A 14,576-nucleotide genomic window follows, 5' to 3' on the forward strand; every position below is an offset into this window, starting at 1 on the left:
TCATTAGATACACCAGGGTGTGCTGGGAGCCGGTCATTAGTCACACCAGGGTGTGCTGGGAGCCGGTCATTAGTCACACCAGGGTGTGCTGGGAGCCGGTCATTAGTCACACCAGGGTGTGCTGGGAGCCGGTCATTAGTCACACCAGGGTGTGCTGGGAGCCGGTCATTAGTCACACCAGGGTGTGCTGGGAGCCGGTCATTAGACACACCAGGGTGTGCTGGGAGCCGGTCATTAGTCACACCAGGGTGTGCTAGGAGCCGGTCATTAGACACACCAGGGTGTGCTGGGAGCCGGTCATTAGACACACCAGGGTGTGCTGGGAGCCGGTCATTAGTCACACCAGGGTGTGCTGGGAGCCGGTCATTAGTCACACCAGGGTGTGCTGGGAGCCGGTCATTAGAACACCAGGGTGTGCTGGGAGCCGGTCATTAGTCACACCAGGGTGTGCTGGGAGCCGGTCATTAGTCACACCAGGGTGTGCTGGGAGCCGGTCATTAGAACACCAGGGTGTGCTGGGAGCCGGTCATTAGTCACACCAGGGTGTGCTGGGAGCCGGTCATTAGACACACCAGGGTGTGCTGGGAGCCGGTCATTAGTGACACACCAGGGTGTGCTGGGAGCCGGTCATTAGTCACACCAGGGTGTGCTGGGAGCCGGTCATTAGTCACACCAGGGTGTGCTGGGAGCCGGTCATTAGTCACACCAGGGTGTGCTGGGAGCTGGTCATTAGTCACACCAGGGTGTGCTGGTAGCCGGTCATTAGAACACCAGGGTGTGCTGGGAGCCGGTCATTAGTCACACCAGGGTGTGCTGGGAGCCGGTCATTAGAACACCAGGGTGTGCTGGGAGCCGGTCATTAGTCACACCAGGGTGTGCTGGGAGCCGGTCATTAGTCACACCAGGGTGTGCTGGGAGCCGGTCATTAGACACACCAGGGTGTGCTGGGAGCCGGTTATTAGACACACCAGGGTGTGCTGGGAGCCGGTCATTAGTCACACCAGGGTGTGCTGGGAGCCGGTCATTAGACACACCAGGGTGTGCTGGGAGCCGGTCATTAGTCACACCAGGGTGTGCTGGGAGCCAGTCATTAGAGACACCAGGGTGTGCTGGGAGCCGGTCATTAGTCACACCAGGGTGTGCTGGGAGCCGGTCATTAGACACACCAGGGTGTGCTGGGAGCCGGTCATTAGTGACACCAGGGTGTGCTGGGAGCCGGTCATTAGTGACACCAGGGTGTGCTGGGAGCCGGTCATTAGACACACCAGGGTGTGCTGGGAGCCGGTCATTAGTCACACCAGGGTGTGCTGGGAGCCAGTCATTAGAGACACCAGGGTGTGCTGGGAGCCGGTCATTAGTCACACCAGGGTGTGCTGGGAGCCGGTTATTAGACACACCAGGGTGTGCTGGGAGCCGGTCATTAGTGACACCAGGGTGTGCTGGGAGCCAGTCATTAGAGACACCAGGGTGTGCTGGGAGCCGGTCATTAGTCACACCAGGGTGTGCTGGGAGCCGGTCATTAGTGACACCAGGGTGTGCTGGGAGCCGGACATTAGAACACCAGGGTGTGCTGGGAGCCGGTCATTAGACACACCAGGGTGTGCTGGGAGCCGGTCATTAGACACACCAGGGTGTGCTGGGAGCCGGTCATTAGACACACCAGGGTGTGCTGGGAGCCGGTCATTAGACACACCCTGTTTCTGGTGCCAACATAACATGCCCACAACTTACCAACCCTAACCTGTACACCTGTGAACTGTAGGAGGATACTGGAGCACCCAGAGGAAACACACAAGGTCTCGAGGAGAACGTACAGCCTCCTTACAGACAGCGGTCAGAACTGAACCCTGAGTGCTCATCTCTGGAGCTGTAAAGGGTGTCACACATAGAGATGTAGACCAAATCTGGGCAAATAGGACAGGCGTGGATTGTCGGTAGTGTCGAATGTCAGAGAGTCATAGAGCGCAGAACAGACCCTTCAGCCCCTCTAGTCTGTGCAAAACACAATCTACCTTGTCCCATCAACCTGCATTGGAACCTAGCTACCCCCACATCTCTTCCACCTATCCAAATTTCTCTGAAATACTGAAACTTAACCTGCTTCCACCACTTCTGCTGGCGGCTCATTCCACACTTCTGAGTGAAGATGTCCACCTCATGTTCACCTTTCAGCTTATCCCATGACCTGCAGTTCTGGTCTCACCTAACCTCAATGGAACAAGCCTGCTTGCATTTACCCTATCTATACCCCTCAAATACCTCTATCAACTCTCCCCTCATTCTCCTATGCTCCAGGCGATAAAATCCTAACCTATTCAACATTTTCCCATAACTCAGATCCTCAAGTACCAGCAACACACTTGTGAACTTTCTCCATACTCTTTCAACATTCGTGATACCTTCCCATAGTCAGGTCAGCAAGACTGCACACAATACTCCGACTTCAGCCTACAACTTCAAAATATCATCCCAACTCCTGGATTTAGTACTTTGAGTTATGAGGGCCAATGTGCCAAATCTTCCTTTATGACCCTATCTACCTGCGATGCCACTTTTAAGAAAATCTGGATCTGTATTCCCCGATCCCTGGTTCTACCAACTAGTTGAGCTAAAAGGCCTGTTTCCATGTGGGTTAACTTTATGGAAGTTGAAATGACCTCCATTTACCAATTTACTTCAAAGACATTTCCCACAGCTCTGCAGTAGTTCCCCAATTAAAGAGCCTGTTTTGGCTCCTGGCTGGGGTTGTTGACACACTGCATGGAGAAAATGAAGCTTGGCATGTCCTAGGCTGGTTCAGTTTAAAGTGTCGCCAACATTCATGAGCAAGCAAACACACCACATAGCAGTGGTGGGAAACTGTGGGCTGGATCGAGACTCCAGCACTGAAACTTACTGAAAAATCAGCCAGATGCCAGGCCGTTGATCTCTGAAGGGAGTCTGTAAAGGGCTGGGCTTCAGCCTTTGGGAAGATGGTAACACGATAATTACATTTAGTGACCACTTTATTCATGCACCTGCACACGTTTGTTAATGCAAATATCTGATCATGTGGCAGTAACTCAATGCACAAAAGCATGCAGACATTGTCAAGAGGTCCAGACCAAACAGTTCACTACCTCACCGGAAAAGCCCTCTCCACCACTGAGCACATCTGCATTCACAGTCACAGGAAAGCAGCATCCATCATTAAGGACCCCCACCATCTGCGCCACGCCCTCTCCTCACGGCTGCCCTTGAATCAGAAGGAATAACTTCATTCCACAACACTGAACTGTTCCCACAACCTATGGATTGATTTTCAAAGACTCTTCATCTCACGCTCTTGATATTTATTGTTTGTTTATTTATTATTATTTTATTTCTTTTTTTTTCTTTGTGAATGCCCAAAAGAAAATAAATCTCAGGGTAGTCTATGATGACATATATGTACTTTGAGCATTTTGAATGGGTAAGAAATGTGATCTAAATGTCGTTCAACGTTGGAATAACTGTTAGTGCCAGACAGGGTGGTTTGAGAGTCTCAGGACCTGCAGATCTCCTGGGACTTTTAGGCACAGCAGTTTAGAGCTTACAGAGAATGGTGCGAGAAACAAAAACACATTCAGTGGTTCTGTGGGTGAAAACACCTTGATCAAGAGAGAGGTCAGAAGAGAATGGCCGGACTGGTTCAAGCTGACAGGAAGGTGACATTAACTCAGATAACCACCCGTTACAACAGTGGTGCGCAGAAGAGCATCTCTGAAAGCACAACACATAGAACCTGCAGGTGGATGGGCACAGCAGAGAAGGCCACAGATATACACTCAGCGGCCACTTTATTCAGTACCTCCTGCAGTTAACAGAATGGCTACCCAGCGTTTTTCCGTTCAAGACTCGCCATGTGACGACTGCCACGGAAGGTATATTTATCCTGTCCAGCTACCATCCGTGCCCACTAGAGAGCGGGTTGGGACTGTGTTTCAGAACCACTATCAGCTTTTGCTCTCTTTTTTGAAATATTTACTTTTTATATTTCTCATTGTAACTTATGTTAATTTTTATACATTACTGTCGTAAAGCAACACATTTCATGATGTATGAAATGTGGAAACCTAGACTCAGTGGCCATTTCATTATGCACCTCCTGTACCTAATAAAGTGGCCACTAAGTGCATGTCCGTGGTCTTCTGCTGCTGGAACCCGTTCACATCAAGGTTTGACGTGCTGTGCATTTAGAGATGTCCTTCTGCACACACTGTTCTAACGTGTGGTTACCTGAGTTACTGTCACCTTCCTGTCAGCTTGAACCAGTCTGACCATTCTCCTCTGACCTCTCCCAATAAGAAGGTGTTTTCATCCACAGAACCAGTCTGACCGTTCTCCTCTGACCTCTCTCACTAAGAAGGTGTTTTCACCCACAGAACCAGTCTGACCATTCTCCTCTGACCTCTCTCACTAAGAAGGTGTTTTCACCCACAGAACCAGTCTGACCGTTCTCCTCTGACCTCTCTCACTAAGAAGGTGTTTTCACCCACAGAACCAGTCTGACCATTCTCCTCTGACCTCTCTCACTAAGAAGGTGTTTTCACCCACAGAACCAGTCTGACCGTTCTCCTCTGACCTCTCTCACTAAGAAGGTGTTTTCACCCACAGAACCACCACTCACTGGATGTTTTTTTTTGTCTTTTGCACTGTTCTCTGTAAACTCCGGAGACGGTTGTGTGTGAAAATCCCAGGAGATCAGCTGTTTCTGAGATACTCAAACCACCCCGTCTGGCACCAACAATCATTCCACGGTCAAAGTCACTCAGATCACATTTCTTCCCCACTCTGATGTTTGGTCTGAACAGCAGCTGAACCTCTTGACCATGTCTGCATGCTTTTATGCATTGTGTTGCTGCCACATGATTGGCTGATTAGATATTTGCATTAATGACCAGGTGTACAGATATGGCATGGAGTGTTAAACAATACAGCACGGTACAGGCCCTTCAGCCCACAATGTTGTGCTGTCCTTTTAACCTACTCTGAGATCAATCGAACCTTTCTGTCCGACATAGCCGTCCATTTTTCTATCACGCCTATGTCAGTGACAATAAGAATGACTGATTCAGATTCTCAGAGACGAGTGTGCTGACCACCAGGCCACAGTAGGCGGCACCCCAACGACAGCCCACCAGCAGCCTCCTAGCATCCCATTCCGATCAGCAGACACCGACAGCCCAAGCGACAGCAAAGCTGGAGCGGCCACCCACAGCTCCCCGGCCCGGTGTCCGGAGGGAGCTCCCATTGCCAAAGCAGACAGAGAGCAGGATGCTCAACATTCCGACTCACCGTCGTCCAAGGGGGGCAGCTCAGGGTCACTGGACCGGTGGCGCAACCTCTTCAGGTGGGGCAACCTGTCCCTCAACAAATTCTGCTTGCTGTTAAACCAATCTGCGGAGAAGTCAAAGGGCAGCTGGTCTGGGACGGCGCTTGAACAATATCTGACCACCACTTCCCTCCCTCCTTCCTCAGACCCCCGCCCCACCTTGTGAGGACAACTTGGGAAGAGATCACGAAGAGTGTCCAGGCCCAAGGGAGCTCAGGACATTCTTGCAGCATAATATGTAAGCTGGTGCATCCGGACTGCCCACTGTGAGGTACAGAAGCTGCAAGGTATCGGACCACAAGGACAGGAAAAGCCACCGAGAGGATGACCTGACAGAGGACGACCATGGTGATCGGGTCTCTGGCACTGAGCCTGGTTCCGTGGTGCAGAAGGGAGAGAAGAAGATGAGGAATGTGGTAGTCACAGGGGATTCCATAGTGAGGGGAACAGACAGGAGGTTCGGGCAGCCTGATAGAGACACCCGCATGGTGTGCTGCCTCCCAGGTGCCAGGGTACAGGATGTGTCGGATCGGCTGCAGAGTATTCTGAAGGGAGAGGGTGACCAGCCAGAAGTCTTGGTACATGTTGGTACCAATCACAAAGGTAGAAAAAGGAACGAGATCCTGAAGAGAGAATTCAGGGAGCTGAAAAGCAGGACCTCCAGGGTATTAATCTCAAGATTGTTGCTTGTGCAATGTGCTAATGAGTGTAAGAATAGCATGATCAGGCTGTGGCTGAGAGACTGGTGTAGTGGGCAGGGCTTCGGGTTCCTGGATCATTGGGGCCTCTTCTGAAGAAGGTACGACCTGTACAAAGAGGACGGGTTGCACCCGAAGCCACAGGGGTCCAAATATCCCAGCCTGCAGGTTTAATAGAGCTGTTAGGGAGGGTTGAAACTAATTTGGCAGAGGAGTGGGAACCGGAGCGACAGGGCTGAGGAAGGGGAAGACAGAAATAAATCAAAGATAGTGTGTAACAGAGATGATAGAAAGGACAGACAGGAGATGAGGCATAATCACAGCCAGTGGGATGAGTTGCAGGGCAATAGAGGCGTGGTGCAGATAAACCAGAAAACAACAAATACTAAACTGAGAGTGTTAATATTTAACTACATGCAGTATAACAAATAAAATGGATGATCTTGAATTCAGCTACAGATTGGCGAGTATGATGTGCCCATCTCTGAAACCTGGGCAAAGGATGGCTGCCAGTGGGAGCCAAATGCCCAAGGATATACAGTGTATTGGAAAGATAGGTTAGTAGGCAGAAGGGGTGGTGTGGCCCAATGTATAAGAAATAATATTAAATAATTCGAAAGGAATGACATAGGATCGGAAGGTGCAGAGTCTCTATGGGTTAAGTTAAGAAAGGGCAAGGGTAAAAGGACCCTAATGGCAGTTTTATACAGGCCTCCAAACAGCAGCCGGGATGTGGATTACAAATTACAGCAGGAGATAGAAAAGGCGTGTCAGAAGGGCAATGTCATGGTAATCGTTGGGGATTTTAACATGAAAGTGGATTGGGAAAACCAGGCCAGTACTGGACCTCGAGAGAGAGAGTTTGTAGAATGTCTCAGGGATGGCTTTTAGAACAGCTTGTTGTTCGGCCCACTAGGGGGTCGGTGGTGCTGGATTGGGTGCTGTGCGATGATCCCGAGGTGATAAGAGAGCTTAAGGTTAAGGAACCTTTAGGGAACAGTGATCACAATATGATCAAGTTCACTTTGAAATTTGAGAAGGAGAAACTAAATTCCAGTGTGTCAGTTTTTCGGTGGAATAAAGGATGTTTCAATGGCATGAGAGGGGAATTGGACAAAGTCTGGAAAAGGACACCAGCAGGAAGGACAGCAGAGCAGCAATGGCTGGAGTTTCTGTGAAAAATGAGGGAAATGCAAGACAGATATATTCTAAGTAAGAATAAATTGTCGAATGGAAGAAGGACACTACTGTGGCTACCAAGTGAAGTTACAGTCAAAGTAAAAGAGAAAGAGAGGGCATGCAAAGAAGCAAAAGCTAGTGGGAAGATAGAGGATTGGGAAGCTTTTAAAAACTTGCAGAAGGAAACTAAGAAGGTCATGAGGAAGGAAAAGATGAATTATGAAAGGAAGCTGGTGACTAATATCAAAGGAGATACTAAAAGCTTTTTTAGTCAATAGACAATAGGTGCAGAAGTAGACCACTCGGCCCTTCGAGCCTGCACTGCCATTTTGAGATTATGGCTGATCAACTACTATCAATACCCGGTTCCTGCCTTGTCCCCATATCCCTTGATTCCCCTATCCATAAGATACCTATCTAGCTCCTTCTTGAAAGCATCCAGAAAATTGGCCACTACCTTCCGAGGCAGTGCATTCCACACCCCTACAACTCTCTGGGAGAAGAAGTTTTTCCTTAACTCTGTCCTAAATGACCTACCTCTTATTCTCCTACCATGCCCTCTGGTACTGGACTCTCCCAGCATCTGGAACATATTTCCTGCCTCTATCTTGTCCAATCCCTTAATAATCTTATATGTTGCAATCAGATCCCCTCTCAATCTCCTTAATTCCAGCGTGTACAAGCCCAGTCTCTCTAACCTCTCTGCATAAGACAGTCCAGACATCCCAGGAATTAACCTCGTGAATCTACGCTGCACTTCCTCTACAGCCAGGATGTCCTTCCTTAACTCTGGAGACCAAAACAGTACACAATACTCCAGGTGTGGTCTCACCAGGGCTCTGTACAAATGCAAGACGATTTCCTTGCTCTTGTACTCAATTCCCTTCGTAATAAAGGCCAACATTCCATTAGCCTTCTTCACTGCCTGCTGCACTTGCTCATTCACCTTCAGTGAATGATGAACAAGGACTCCTAGATCTCTTTGTATTTCTCCCTTACCTAACTCTACACCATTCAGATAATAATCTGCCTTTCTGTTCTTACTCCCAAAGTGGATAACCTCACACTTATTCACATTAAAAGTCACCTGCCAAGTATCTGCCCACTGACCCAGCCTATCAAAGTCACCCTGAATTCTCCTAACATCCTCATCACATGTCACACTGCCACCCAGCTTAGTATCATCAGCAAATTTGCTGATGTTATTTTCAATGCCTTCATCCAAATCGTTGACGTAAATTGTAAACAGCTGTGGTCCCAATACCGAGCCCTTTGGCACCCCACTAGTCACCACCTGCCATTCCGAGAAACACCCATTCACTGCTACCCTTTGCTTTCTATCTGCCAACCAGTTTTCTATCCATGTCAATGTCTTCCCCCTGATGCCCTGAGCTTTGATTTTACCCACCAATCTCCTATGTGGGACATTATCAAATGTCTTCTGAAAATCGAGGTACACTACATCCACTGGATCTCCCTTGTCTAACTTCCTGGTTACATCCTCGAAAAACTCCAATAGATTAGTCAAGCATGATTTACCCTTGGTAAATCCATGCTGGCTCAGCCCAATCCTATCACTGCTATCTAGATATGCCACTATTTCATCCTTAATAATGGACTCTAGCATCTTCCCCACCACCGATGTCAGGCTGACAGGTCAATAGTTCTCTGTTTTCTCCCTCCCTCCTTTCTTAAAAAGTGGGATAACATTAGTCATTCTCCAATCATCAGGAACTGATCCTGAATCTAAGGAATATTGGAAAATGATTACCAATGCATCTGCAATTTCCAGGGCCACCTCCTTTAGTGCCCTAGGATGCAGACCATCTGGACCTGGGGATTTGTCAGCCTTCAGTCCCATCAGTCTTCTCATCACCGTTTCCTTCCTAATGTCAATCTGTTTCATTTCCCCTGTTACCCTATGTCCTTGGCCCATCCATTCATCTGGGAGATTGCTTGTGTCTTCCTTAGTGAAAACAGATCTAAAGTACTCATTAAGTTCTTCTGCCATTTCCCTGTTTCCCATAACAATTTCACCCAATTCATTCTTCAAGGGCCCAACATTGTTCTTAACTATCTTCTTTCTCTTCACATACCTAAAAAAGCTTTTGCTACCTTCCTTTATATTCCTGGCTAGCTTGCGTTCGTACCTCATTTTTTCTCCCCGTATTGTCTTATTAGTTAAGTTCTGTTGCTCCTTAAAAACTTCCCAATCATCTGTCCTCCCACTCACCTTAGCTCTGTCATACTTCCTTTTTTTTTAATGCTATGCAATCTCTGACTTCCTTTGTCAACCACTGTGGCCCCTTTCCCCCCTTCCCTTGAATCCTTCTTTCTCTGGGGGATGAACTGATTTTGCACCTTGTGCATTATTCCCAAGAATACCTGCCATTGCTGTTCCACTGTCTTTTCTGCTAGGCTATCCGTCCAGTCAACTTTGGCCAGCTCCTCCCTCATGGCTCCATAGTTTCCCCTGTTCAACTGTAACACTGACACCTCCGAGCTGCCCTTATCCTTCTCAAATTGCAGATAAAAACTTATCATATTATGATCACTACCTCCTAATGGCTCCTTTACTGCAAGATCGCTTATCAAATCCTGTTCATTACAGAACACTAAATCCAGAATAGCCTTGTCCCTGGTCGGCTCTGGTACAAGCTGTTCCAAGAATGCACATCCCGTAGGCACTCTACAAACTCCCTATCCTGTGGTCCAGCACCAACCTGAGTCTCCCAGTTCACCTGCATGTTGAAATCCCCCATAACTACTGCGACATTACCTTTGCCACATGCCAATGTTAACTCCCTGTTCAACTTGCACCCAATATCCATGCTACTGTTTGGTGGCCTGTAGACAACACCCATTTGGGTCCTTTTGGGTACCCATTTGGGTATTTTTTAAGTATATAAAGGGTAAAAGAGAGTTGAGGGTAGATGTAGGATCAATAGAAAATGACGCTGGAGATATCCTAATGAGAGATGAGGAGATGACAGAGGAACTGAATGTGTATTTTGCATCAGTCTTCACAGTGGATGACATCTGCAGTATACTGGACATTCAAGAGCGTCAGGGAAGTGAGGTTTGTGCAGTGAAAATTATGACTGAGAAGGTGCTCAGGAAGCTTAATGGTCTGAAATGGATAAATCTCCTGGACTTGATGGAATGCATCCTTGGGTTCTGAAGGAAGTAGTTGGAGAGACTGCGGAGGCTTTAACGCTGATCTTTCAAGAATCGATGGATTCTGGCATTGTACCAGATGACTGGAAAATTGCAAATATTATTTAAGAAGGGTGGGAGGCAGCAGAAAGGAAACTGTAGACCTGTTAGCCTGACCTCAGTGGTTGGGAAGATGTTGGAATCGATTATTAGGGATGAGATTACGAAATACCTGGAGGCACATGACAAGATGGACCAAAGCCAGCATGGTTTCCTGAAAGGAAAATCCTGCCTGACAAACCTACTGCAATTCTTTGAGGAAATTAAAAGCAGGGCAGACAAAGGAGATGCAGTAGACGTAGAATACTTGGATTTTCAGAAGGCCTTTGGCAAGGTGCCACACATGAGGCTGCTTAGCAAGATAAGAGTCTATGGAATTACAGAAAGTTACTAGCATGGGTGGAGCATTGGCTGGTCGGCAGAAAACAGAGAGTGGGAATAACGGGATCCTATTCCGGCTGGCTGCTAGTTACCATTGGAGTTCCACAGGGGTCGGTGTTGGGACTGCTGCTTTTTACAATGTGTCAATGATTTCAACTATGGGATTAATGGTTTTGTGGCTAAATTTGCCAATGATACAGGTTTGGATTCAAATCATACTTCAGAATCATGGGAGCGTGCTCAGGGCTGGTGCTGACGGAGCTCCGCACCATCTCCTTTCAGATAGGGTGTTGAGTTGTGTCCCCAAAGTGGACATAAAGGATCTCATGACTACGGCCGCGGGAGCTCAGAGGCTAGTGCGACACTATTACAGCTCGGGGCTTCACGAGTTTCCAGACCAATTCTGACGTCCTCTGTAAGCAAGTTTGCGTGTGTGTGGGTTTCCTCTGGGTGCTCCAGTTTCCCCTCTCAGTCTAAAGACAGACCATTTAGCAGTTTAAGACCATTAGACCATAAAATATAGGAGAGGAGAAAGGCCATTTGGTCCATCGAGTCTGCCTCACCATTTCATCATGGCTGATCTATTTCCCTGTCAGCCCCTGCCTCCTGCTTTCTCCCCGTATCCCTTCATTCCCTGACTAATATAGAATCTATCGACCTCTGCCTTATTGACTCGGCCTCTAGAGCTGCCCGTGGCAATGAATTCCACAGATTCACCACCCTCTGGAAAAAGAAATTCCTCCTCATCTCCATTCTCAAAGGACACCCCTCTATCTTGAGTCTGCGTTCTCTGGTTTTAGACTCCCCTACCATAAGAAACATCCTCTCCACATCCATTCTATTGATATGTTTCAGTGAGATCCCTCCCCCCCACCCAACTTCTGAATTCCAGTGAATACAGGCCCAGAGCCATCAAACGTTCTTCATATGACACACCATTCAATCCTGGAATCATTTTTATGAACCTTCATTGAACCCCCTCCAATGTCAGCACCTCCTTTCTGAGATAAGGGGCCCAAACCTGCTCACAATACTCCAAGTGAGGCCTCACCAATGCCTTATAAAACCTCAACATTACATCCTTGTCTTGTATTCTAGTCCATTCAAAATGAATGTTAACATTGCATCTGCCTTCCTCACCACTGACTCAACCTGCACATTAACCTATAGGGAATCCTGCACGAGGACTCCCAAATCCCTTTGCAGCTCAGATTTTTGTATTTTATCTCCATATTTTGAAAATAGTAATTTTTTTAATTTCTTCTACCAAAGTGCATGACCATACACCTGCTGACAGTCGACTCCATCTGTCACTTCTCTGCCCATTCTCCTAATCAGTAGGGTCTCTGCTTCGTCAGCAATACTTGCCCTCCATCTATCTCTGTACTGTCCGCAAACTTGGCCACAAAGGCACCAATGCTGTCATCCATCGTTAATCATTAATTGGTGATTGTAAACTGTCCTGTGATTAGGCTAGGGTTAAATCGGTTATTTCCTGGGCGGAGAGGCCTGCTCCACACGGTACCTCAAAATAAATAAACAAACTTGGCAAAGGATTCCGTGACCAGCTACGTGTCTGTAATCCCTGCAAGCCTATTTTGCACATCCCCTGATTTTTCACTGACTACCTCAGTTCAAAGATCTGCTGGACTGTGAACCGAAAGTGATTATTAGGCCTGACTCTAGAATGCAAAATAAAGCCTCTCAGAGTCAGGAATACCTCACCTGTTTTTGGCAAGGACTTTGGGGATGTGATTCGGATCCATGGCTGAAGGCATTCCCTTTCATATTTATAGAGAGATTCAGCAGTGGAAAGACCCTTCTAGCCCTTCGAGTTGCACTGCCCAGCATCCCCCGACAAGCCCAATTTAACCCTAACCTAATCACAGGACAACTTACAATGACCAATTAACCTACTAACCAGAACGCCACACATTCCACGGTGAGGGTGTACACAGACTCGGGACTGAACTCTGAACTCCGGCACTCTGAGTTGTAATAGTGTCACACCAGCCACTACGCTCCCATGGCACCCAAGCCTGCCATAATTGCAGAATTATCACTGAATAAACAACCAAGTATTTATAAGGTGGTTAACCCTTCCTGAACTGGAAAGATAACAGGCAGGGAAGAAGACAGGAACTGGGTAAAGAGTTTGAGCGAATAACCAGATAATAAGGAAGGGCAGAAATGTAGTTTCACAGTCAGAACTGATCCCACCGTTCCCCAGTCCAACCGAGATGAGGTTCTCGTACGGAGCTCGGGGGGGTGGGGGGTTCTACAGAGTTGGTCCCTGTTGCATCCCCCATCCATTGAGAGGGGTCTTACCATGCTCAGAGCTGCCCCCGTTGCTCCCCACCCCCTGGGAGGGGGTCTTACCGTGCTCGGAGCTGTCCCCGTTGCTCCCCACCCCCTGGGAGGGGGTCTTACTGTGCTCGGAGCTGTCCCCGTTGCTCCCCACCCCCTGGGAGGGGGTCTTACCGTGCTCGGAGCTGTCCCCGTTGCTCCCCACCCCCTGGGAGGGGGTCTTACCGTGCTCGGAGCTGTCCACGCTGCTCACGCTGTCACTGTGTTCCAGGTTCTGCCTCTGCAGCCGCTTAACCAAGTTGAGGGTCCTCTTTGGCCTGCCAATGCCCCTCATCCTGGCCGCCGCCTCCTCCTCTGCCGTCTCCTGCACGTCATCGCCGCCCCTTGCCAGCATGACCTTTGCCAAGCTCGCCTGGGCCTCCCCCTCCTCGCTGGGCACGGATTCCGACTGCCAAAACACAGGGAGAGAATCACTGTCAGAAGGCGGTGGTCCGTGGGGGGAAGGCTGGGTGGTTTTCAGTGCCAGGGAGAGCAGTGACCTGTCCGGTAGGTGGGAGCCTCCCCTGTGCGCTGGGAGACATCCCCCACACCCCCACACCACTCCATCCCAACCCCGGACCTGGGGTACTCTGCATCGGTCAACCCTCATTGGTAGACTGACACCCACCCTCACCACCTGAAGATATTCAGACACACTTAACCATCAACACTCAATATCGTACTCTCTCTCCCCTTCCCCGGTCAGAGGTGCCCAACCTGCTGAGCCATCGAAGAGCACCCAGCAGGGTGGTCCTTACCCCTTGGTTGGCGGTCGTGGCGGACGATGCATTCATACCCCGCGTCACGCTGCCCACGTCGGTCAGCCGGTGTTCATCGTCATCCCACCTCCCATAAGCCAGGTCAATGCCTCCGACAAAGGCCACAGACTGGTCGATAACCACCAGCTTCTCGTGGTGTGCCCACAGGTAGACCGTGGAGGACACGTGGTCGGGGTGCCTCATCACCTGAGAGAGGGGGAGGTCACAGAACAGGGGGCCGTCAGTAGGGGCTTGTACAATCACCAGCTCAACAAGACATTCTGTCTTCTCCCCCCTCCCATCAGCCAGAAGATACAGGAGCCTGAAAGCTCGTCCCACCAGGCTCAAGGAAAACTTGGAGGGCAGAGTAAAGTCCAAACGGTGATTCCTTTGCCTGCATCTTCAGAAACAGCTCTATTTCCATCTTTGATATCTCTTTTCAAGGTTCCTTTGAAGACCCTGACCTGGAGTTACACCCTGACTTTGGTTCTCTACGGGAATGGGACCCGCTCTCAGGGCCTCACGACCGGCCGCTTTTTGGTATCACAAGGATGCGGCCTGGAAGACTACTGCGCCTCCAGGACGTCGAATTTCCGTGGCTCTGGCGAGAGACTGATTCCAGGCCGGTAACCCTGACTGAGGCAT

At 49.0% G+C, this 14,576-nt stretch overlaps 1 protein-coding gene across 1 annotated transcript in view; it reads right to left on the bottom strand.

The window, feature by feature from the left end:
* LOC132406291 (phospholipase D1-like) overlaps positions 1-14,576 on the bottom strand; it is a 196,458-nt gene that overhangs the window by 79,315 nt on the left and 102,567 nt on the right. The window contains 3 exon segments of the mRNA XM_059991739.1: positions 5,317-5,418; positions 13,360-13,582; positions 13,932-14,138. Coding sequence (XP_059847722.1) covers positions 5,317-5,418; positions 13,360-13,582; positions 13,932-14,138 — 532 coding nt within the window.

The sequence above is a fragment of the Hypanus sabinus genome, chromosome 2, assembly GCF_030144855.1.
Source record: "Hypanus sabinus isolate sHypSab1 chromosome 2, sHypSab1.hap1, whole genome shotgun sequence".
Classification (NCBI taxonomy): Eukaryota; Metazoa; Chordata; class Chondrichthyes; order Myliobatiformes; family Dasyatidae; genus Hypanus; species Hypanus sabinus.